The sequence below is a fragment of the Corvus brachyrhynchos genome, unplaced genomic scaffold (assembly GCF_000691975.1).
Source record: "Corvus brachyrhynchos isolate BGI_N302 unplaced genomic scaffold, ASM69197v1 scaffold407, whole genome shotgun sequence".
Taxonomy (NCBI): Eukaryota; Metazoa; Chordata; class Aves; order Passeriformes; family Corvidae; genus Corvus; species Corvus brachyrhynchos.
Genome location: NW_008239056.1, coordinates 148,561 through 157,670, shown reverse-complemented (window position 1 = coordinate 157,670; position 9,110 = coordinate 148,561). Strand labels below are relative to the sequence as shown.

The 9,110-nt window shown below is 39.8% G+C and overlaps 2 protein-coding genes across 3 annotated transcripts in view; one reads left to right on the top strand and one right to left on the bottom strand.

Moving 5' to 3' along the window:
• The first annotated feature begins 6 nt into the window (after window positions 1-6).
• On the top strand, window positions 7-3,454 carry LOC103619071 (cytochrome c oxidase assembly protein COX11, mitochondrial). The gene is made up of 3 exons (XM_008637554.2): window positions 7-133; window positions 1,250-1,375; window positions 1,866-3,454. Exons 1-3 carry the CDS (start codon window positions 35-37, stop codon window positions 2,046-2,048), a joined length of 408 nt encoding a protein of 135 aa, XP_008635776.1. The 5' UTR covers window positions 7-34; the 3' UTR covers window positions 2,049-3,454.
• Window positions 3,455-4,501: 1,047 nt separating this feature from the next.
• The window catches only part of TOM1L1 (target of myb1 like 1 membrane trafficking protein), a 22,834-nt gene continuing 18,225 nt past the window's right edge, over window positions 4,502-9,110 (bottom strand). For both annotated transcript variants that reach the window (XM_008637575.2, XM_017739173.1), the window contains 5 exons: window positions 8,323-8,419; window positions 7,805-7,865; window positions 6,859-6,946; window positions 6,510-6,582; window positions 4,502-5,626 (listed from right to left, as the gene is read on the bottom strand). In XM_008637575.2, the coding sequence (XP_008635797.1) occupies window positions 5,581-5,626; window positions 6,510-6,582; window positions 6,859-6,946; window positions 7,805-7,865; window positions 8,323-8,419 (365 nt within the window). In that variant the 3' untranslated portion in view covers window positions 4,502-5,580. The remainder of the gene's footprint in view (window positions 5,627-6,509; window positions 6,583-6,858; window positions 6,947-7,804; window positions 7,866-8,322; window positions 8,420-9,110) is intronic.

The window sequence follows — 9,110 nt, the reverse complement described above, 5'->3', positions numbered from 1 at the left end:
GGGCGCGGGGCGCGGCGCGGAGCGGATCGAGCGCATGGAGCCCGTGCGAGACCGGGTCATCAGGGTCACGTTCAACGCTGACACGCACGCCAGCATGCAGTGGAACTTCAAACCGCAGCAGAGCGAGATCTACGTGAGTCACCGCCTTCCCCCCGCGCAGAGCCGCGCTCAAGGTTGGAAGAGGCCTTTAAGATCATTCAGGGCACCCGGCACTGTAACCCCTAAACCACATCACCCAGCGCCAGGTCCAGACGCCTCTTGAACACCTCCAGGGATGGTGACTCCACCACCTCCCATGGCAGCTCCTTCCAATGCCTGACCACACCAACAGTGAAAAATTTTTCTAATATCTAATCTGAGTCTCCCCTATCTCATCTCAAGGCCATTTCCTCTGGTCCTCTCAGTGCAGGCATGGCAGAAAAGCCCCATCCCCACCTCACTACACGCTCCTGTCAGTAGTTCTAGAGAGCAGTCATGTTCCCCTTGTGCCTCCTTTTCTTGAGACTGAACAACCCCAGCTCCCTCAGCTGTTCTTTGCAAGACATGTTTTCTAGACCTTTCACGAGCTTTGTTGCCCTTTGCTGGCCATGCTCCAGCACGTCAATGTCCTTTTTACAGGACATTGTTTGTAGTTGCCCCTCTGCCACCCCATGAAGCTATCAAAAAAGCTACTGAAACTATATTTACATATACATTTCCTGGTATATACACCACATGTACATGGTATATACACTGCAAAATTATATATATATACACTTAAAAATATATAGTATAACAGTATATCTAAACCTGTAGTGTTTCTCCTCTTGCCCCAATCCTTATAGAAACGGTATTGTTAATTTAAAAAATCACAAATATTTTAACTTTTCTGTTTCAAATTAGTTCTCAAAATAAGGAGTCATGCTTCTTAATAGATTCTGAGTCCAGTACTGAAAGAATAACCTCAGAAATTAAATGCACACCATATATAAATCTGCTTATTAAAAAAGCTCTGTGTGCTGCTGAACTGCTGAGAATAATAGAAGACTCAGGCAAAATGGGTAAGATTAAAAATACATAGAACAGTATTGAAGCTTTTAATTTTGAATGAGTGAATTGCATGTAATCAAAAATATTTGTGAAATAACCAATTCGAAACAGCAAAAGAGAAAATGAATTCTAGATAAAGTAAAGAACTTGGTTTAAGGGGTGGAGGGCTGCAGTGGATTTAAAAAAAAAATTCAAATCACTGTACAATTATGTTACACAGGTGGTACCAGGAGAGACTGCACTGGCATTTTATAAAGCAAAAAACCCTACTGACAAACCAGTAATTGGAATCTCCACCTACAACGTTGTTCCCTTTGAAGCAGGACAGTATTTCAATAAAATACAAGTAAGTGTGAACAAACCAAAGATTGCATTTTCCTATACACAAACGAAAACAGTTACCTATAAATTAACTCTTCTGTTTTAATCCTGGACACCATTCTTCATATGCCAACATTTTAAGAAAATACCTTGATTTTTTTCAAATGATAAAGTGCATCAATTCATTCTTAGCTTTAGTCTTACACCAAGCTGCTCATCCATCAGAGTGGCTCCAAAATCTGTTATTTAGTACCACTGTGAGGGCAGGAACAATGTGAGCTGGCCTGGCCCCTTGACACCTTCACGCAGTTCATTAAGCTGATTTATTTTTTTCCTGTATCACCATCGTAACAGAATTGCTGTCTTGTTGCTCATCATATTGATCCTTCCCAGGATTTTAGGGGTGTCCAGGGACTGAGAGTTTATTTTTAACCATGAAGATTTCTCTCATGTTGGCAGAGATATAATTTATCATCACTATTGTTGTCTAATTGTGGATTCCCTCCCCCCCCCAGTGTTTTTGTTTTGAAGAACAGAGGCTAAATCCTCAGGAGGAAGTGGACATGCCTGTCTTTTTCTACATTGACCCAGAGTTTGCAGAGGACCCTAAAATGGCTAAAGTTGATTTGATCACCCTCTCTTACACCTTCTTTGAAGCAAAGGAAGGACAGAAGTTGCCACTTCCTGGGTATCAGTAATGGGCCTTCTCTACGAAATGTGACTTCTGCTACATCTGAGTGCAAGTTTTGAGGCCATTTTTCCTCGGAAGAAAAAACTCAGGACTACTGTGCAGTATGAAATTATATTATTAAACCACCATGGGCACATGCTGTTATGAAAGCATATGTATATATACATTTTTTTGAAACCAACTTAATGTATCCCTATTTTTTAGGGATAGTATTTCTTCATCAGACAGTGGAAGGGAACACACTGTTCCTGAAACAGAGAGGGTTTTCTCAGGCCATCTCTTTGTAAGATGTTATCTGAATACTGCAAGGCAAATTTTTAAACCAATGTGTAAATTAAGATTTTCATTTAAATACAGAGGAAAAAAATCAGTTGATTAAGCATCTAAAATTCCATTGCTGGCTCCAGAAAATAACTTGCATGTTAAGTTACTTTGGATAAAGGTAAACCCAGATAATAAATTAAGGTAATTCCATAACTAAACAAAGTTAGACTGTATTTCTGTGTAAGCCTCCCTGGCACAGGAGGATATTATGATTCAGAAGGTGATGCACCCTCTCATGTTATTACTGAATCAGTAGTTAATTTGGTAAGAGCAGACTGCTCTAAACTGTCATCATGAGAACAGTAATTTAAGTGTAAGCACATCAGATCTGTGGGATGGTTTCCATTTGGAAACACCATCTTATTTCCTTGTTGTGTCCCACTCATTTGAAGTATCTGTGCTGCTAATGAGTGCTCTTTGCCTCTGCAGAGGGCTGTACTCCGGGCACCTCCACAAGACACAAGCTGGGCTTGTGTCTGACATGCTTTGAGGGGATGGCAGTGCATAAACAGCTGCTGTGGACTGCAGCTAAATGAACAACATAGGCGTCTCCTCAAAAACCAAAATCAGCCTTTTCAGAGGCTGAGTTGGCCAAAGCCTGCCCAGCAGTGCAGCAGCTCTTCAGGTGGACTCTGTTTACCATCAGAACACGTAAGCCTCTATTTATGTAACTTTTGGTCATTATCTGTGGGGTAGGTCTAATAACACTTTATCACTGCCTTGCAAACCAGGAGCGAGTTGCAGAGCAAGTTCAAGTAACCTGCTCATTTTCAGACAGAAATTAATCTCAGCCAGTATCTCTTCTGCTGGGCCAGGTCTTTGTACCCCTTCCAGCAGAGAAGATCTAATAAAGTAAGGCTAGTGTTGGTTAGCTTGGACTCTGAAAAGGCAATGAGTATTTCAGAAATAACTTCCAGTTACTTCAATCTCAATTATATTCGCATACAGTAGTTTAAAAAATGCTTTTTTGAAAAGAAATGGATGCTACCTTTACAATGCATTATTGTACCAGTTACTTATGTTGGTTGAACAGATTCTGGATGACATACAGGTCTTTACTGTATATTAAAGATTGAAAACTTGTTGTCATTTCGTCTCTCTAATGCATTTTATCCAGCAGAACAAGTGAAGCCCACACAGATGAAATACATCTGTATGAAGATCGTTACACTGGGGAAACTGCAACACGTGTATCAAACAACGAGGCCCGCAGAAAAGAATATGTATGGACCAATTCTTGATGGATGTTTCAGAGATGTTTATTTCTCCAGCCACATGGCTGAGGATCTGCCGCGGAACTCTCACAGTCACAGGACCCGAGGGTCCTTGCCCACACAGGGGAACACAAACCAACCAATGGGGAACAAGGCTGACCAGGGGCAGGGCCCCAACAGAAGATAGCAGCAAGCTTTATAATTCCAGTATGCTTCAGGAAAAAAAAAGGAGTATCAAGACTAATATTTGACTCCAGACTAGGGGAAAAAAAAAACTTCTTACCTCAGTTGCCTTTAGTCCACTGTCCTTCTAAAAGCTGAACTGATTATGGGAGTTCTCCACCCATTGCTTTATTCTGGCCACATTCTTCAGAAGAAAAGGAGTATCCCCCTGGCAAGTGGCAATTCCATAAAAATGTGGTTTCTCCCCCCGAGTTTTGAACGCCCAAATTTGCACAGATGCTGAGCACATTCCCTCTGTAACACAGGCTCTAACCTTGGTAATTAGCCAATTCCCCTCCATCTATCTGTGCTGCTTTAAACACAGAGAGGTTTCTTCAGCAATCACCCATTATGGATTACACCGGAACAGCCAGTTGGATTTGTTACCTTTCACGGTGGGGGTTCTGCCTATACAACTAAGCTGTAGGGGAAAAATTAAAAAAACAATCCACCTCAAATCCTATTTTCGGATGTTTTCTCAGGCTGCAGTCCAGACCACTGCAAATATGCAAGAAAAATTAAGAGTAAAGTAACTCACCTTTTCACCTCAGCTTACAAAACCCCCAACTTTGTCAAGGTTGTGTTTTGAATAGAAGCAAGGGGTTCTGATGGTCCTGCAGCAAACTGCACACACTCACACTAAAATACTTCCAAAGCTACCTACATTTATGTTTCAAGGAATACACAAATAGAGAAAAAGTTGGAAGCGATGAGAGTTTACATCTCAGCATTTGCTTTTATTTGGGATTTTATGCTACAAAAATTGCAAAACCAGCTGAGAACTTATCCCTTAAACAGTTAACATAAGGAATGTTTAAAATGCAGTTATTTCACAAATTAGCTTATCAGCTATGAACATGAACTAAGTTCTCAAATTTTGTATTAGCTATAAATTCAGAGAACTATACCTGTTAAAGTGCACAGTTTACATTTAGCATTAAAATAGATAAGGCACTTATTAAAAGATAAAACAGTTATTAACAGGGTTAAACAAAATAAATGGGTAACTATTGCTCATCTGCATTGTAGATGATTAATTTTTCCTTCACCAGAACAATCTCTGCAGGGCAGGAACATCAAAAGAAATAACTGATCCCCCTCCCATATTTACTGAGTCAATAAAAGCAACAACAACAACACAGGAGCAAGCAGGTTTTTTTCCTGCTCTGTTAATTATGGATGACAGTACTTTGCGTCCCAGCTTAGGTTCTTCCCAAGACAAAAATCCAACTATACTGTGGGGTTTTTGGAAGAAAATAAAAAAAGAAAATCTGTATTAAGGATGTAGGAAAGTAACACTGCACATCTTCAGACATCTATCAAGAGGCCAATTTTAGAAAAACATTTTATATATCAAAACCCCCTGATAGATTTCTAGGGAGATGAACATAGACAGCAGTGAGGCCAAAAGAGAAACTGGGTTCTGCAGTTTCTGTGAATGTAATGTCCTTTTTGTTTACTTGTGCCTGGTGTCAAGTGTTGCTTCATACACAGGTGAATTTGGAAGTCCCATTTTAAAGGCCCCCAAAATACTTTAAAATAACCATTCAAGTGACTTTGAAGAACACACAGCTGAACATTTAGGACAAATTGTCAAGGTGTAGAGCCAAGTAACTCGTCAACTTGCACACAGCTTAGTACTCCAACACTAATTATTTGTTGTGTCAAAATGCAAAATCTTTTCTGTTATTCACTTGTAGTTACAGGAAGCACTGCACAGGACCAGCACCAGAGAGTATTCAGGAAAGGATTCCACCTCCACCTTCAGTCTGTGTTCTTTTAAACGTCTGTCTTCAGCACATCATCAATTTCTTCATAAATAGCTCTGAAAGAGGAGGAGCAGGGTGACTCCTATATCACATTTCATTTTGACAAAATGCACCAGGGAAATCCTGCCCAAAGTTTACAGTGTAGCTTCCCTTGCAGGATGCCCAGGTCTCCACGGAAACAAAGGGCCAACCTTGCTCTGATGATCTTACATTTAATGAGGTACCTCTGGACATTGTTACTTTTGATCAAACAAGTTTGGGAACAGGACTGCAAAACGCAAATGGCAAGTGCACCACTGTGCAATTACTGCACTAATTAAAAAAAAACAATGGAAGCTTTGTTGAGATTTCCCTACCTCAGAATTCAATGGCTCCTTGGAAATAAGTTTTGTATAGACAGCTCAATTTTTTTGCAATTTCCTGTTAGAAAGGGGGGTTTTGCCATCTGTTAAGTTTTGTATTAGTTCACTGTCTCACTATTTTGGCCTTCTGGAGAGACACAGCATCCATTCCCTTTTGTGGTTTATATTTAAACTGAGGGTTTTTTTCATATGCAGTAGAAAAACATTCTTTAAAAAACATGATTGCTGTGAACAGGAATTTCTTCTGTTATCTTATTCCAGAACTACCTGTACCCTGACCATATTTCCTCCACCTTTCTGTATCACTGGATAGGATTTTTAGTAATTTTGACCCAGGATTACTCCTTCATTTTTACAGATGCCAGTTAATGAGCACACTACAGTTTATTCCTTAATTGTTTATGCCAGAAATACTGGAAGAAAACATACAAAATGCAGCCACTGTCATTTCCATCAGTGATGCAGTTGGTCAGTTAACTCAACCTACGTAGAGAGGTCTGCTTTCCCTCTCAGAAGAAAAAGCCGTTTTGCCTTTGGCACCTCTGAATTTTAAAATTATATTTAAAAAGTTACTTACTCAGTGGGAGCCAAGGGATCAAATTCCATTATCTCATAGTAATGAGGTGACTGTGACTTGTTCTTTGATGGAGCTGAAGAATAAAGACAGGCAGACACATCCAGATTTAAATGAGAATGAACAGCATGATTACTGCATGTTTTTTGTGTCTTCCTGAAAGTAGCACATTATCTGCTATGGATTCAGCTGCTTTAAATGCTAAAATGGACAGGTGTGTAATAGCATCCATGAGCAGTATGACTTTGTCAATGTTTGTTGCTGCTCCTAGTCACTGCCAGTCATTATGTAAAGGCCTTAAGTTCTAACAAGAAAATGAAACGTGAAAGAGGTGATTTGCAGTATTTATTACCTGCTGGTGATGGTCCATTCAATGGCACAGTCTGTCCAGTCTGCAGATTTATTGGGTTCAGAGGCACTGGGCTTAGAAGAGTCGCCAGCTAAGGACATCAAGCAAAACAATGCATAAACAGATTGTTCTATGAGAACTGGTTTGACCTCACTTATACAACTGCTGACTTACCTTCAATCTCTGACTACTGCAGGTAAAATTCTAAGGCCAATAGTTAGCAACCCAATTAATCTTCATTCTCCACACAAACTTCAAAGCAACTTTTAGTGTTCTATAGCACATTTGTATAATTTACTTCTGTGTGATTTGTTACACTACACAGATTCAAACATCTGCTTTGACTTGCAGTTTAAAATAAGGACTGTGCATGTTTGTTTGGGAGCTGCTTCTCATCTTTTTTATTTCATACCACCTTCATAACATTACTTCAAAGCCCCTTCATATTCTTTCCATTCCTTCTGTCATGGGTGTTTCTCTGCAGCATGACATTTGCCCTGCACTGTACTTGGGGTTTAAGTGACTTTTTTGGTGGGCTGTGTTTTTTTTGGGGGCTTTGGGTTGTTCTGTTTTTTTTTTTTTTTGTATGTTTGTTGTTAATATCTTATTTGAGATAGAAAATACACCAGAGTGACATCATGGCAATAAGAGGAGATCTCAGCTTGCTTCGCATAGCAACAAATTAAACACAAATAACAGAGCAAGTGGTTTCTGCAAATTGCCCTGGGATTGTGCTGGACCCAAGGAAACAGGCTTCCACATTAGGATCTGTGGCAGCAAAAGAGGAAAGTTGACCTGATCACCAAGTAGAATATTCCCTGAGGTATGGAGAAGGGAGCACAGAAGAGATCTTTGCATCCCACTTGGACAGCAGTTGGGGTCAATCCGAAAGTTCTCATTTGACAGCTGCCAGACAAGAATGATCATCCTGAACCTAAGTATTACTCACATTGCTGTATGTGTGTCCAGGTGGGCTGCTTACATTATTGTTTTGTGCTTCAGCTGCAAATCTAGGAGAGAGCAGTACACTGAATGTAAGTAAGAAATGATCAAAACTGTTTATTCTGATTGTTCATTATTTTTTTGGCTGGTCTGTCTTTCCTGTGTGTCACAACTGAGAGCAGCATGGGCAGATGGACCAGTGTCCAACGCACAGGCATTATAAGGACACCTCTCCTGTCTTAAACTCTTTTACTGACCTGTTTCATGTTTCTCCCTTTCCCTGCTGAAAGTCAGGTACATTTATGTCTATTTATGACAAAACAGTGCTGCAGGCAAAAGTGTATTTTGAACCCTCCCAAGCAGTGTCTAGTACAGAGGGAATTTTCACTTGTTTTACTGGACTAATATGTAAAAGTAGTAAATCTGTGTCCTCAGAGCCTTCTATGTTCATTAGATGAATTACAGAGCACTAATACCCCTAAGGATCTGTTATCCATTCCCATTCCTTGATAAGAAACTACTCACGGGGATTGATGAGCTTTTGTAGGAGGTGCTGAATCCAGCTGTGGGTAAATTGATGGATGAGGCCTGCTTTTATCTTCAGGGTGTGCAGATAGGCCATCTGAAATTCAAAGCGATAATTAATGATCATTTAAACATTATCATGCAAAAGTAGCTACTTGTACTTTGAACAGTGAAAGAGTTAAGTTTTTGTTTGGAAGGCCTATAAAGAGTCTGAAATGAATTGCTGTTTATCACATGAAAGGCAAAATTTTAATGACTCTGAAAAGTCTTAGATCCAAGATATTTATCTCTACAGCATCAGCAGAGCTCTGCATGGTAGATACTACTTAAAACTCTTTTTGCTATTTGTAAAGGACTAAAATGGAATTCTAGGCATTTATTCCCAGGGGGACATTCACACCTTTAGCTTTAGTATATGGATTTCTCTAAAGTGGGTAAAGGAGGGGATTCTGCAAACAGTAATTCAGGGTACCTGAAGCCAAGTCTTTCTAACACTCCTGAAAAAACTCCTGTTTCTTCCTTCCAAGTCTACAGAACAAGCTGAGGTAGAAACTACCAGAGTGTTTTACAGGCCTCACTGCAATAGAAAACAGAGCATGTTCTACTGCTCAAATCTATAAAATGGGGGGAAAAAATGACTGTTAAAAAATTACAGGCAACCTTATACTACCTTACAGTTTTGTTCCTATGGACACATTTCAATTCTCCTTTTAAGAAAATTTAAGGAACATCCTTAAAGTTAAGGAGTATCTTTGTTTTCTTTCTTACAAGGACCTTCTTGATTCCTC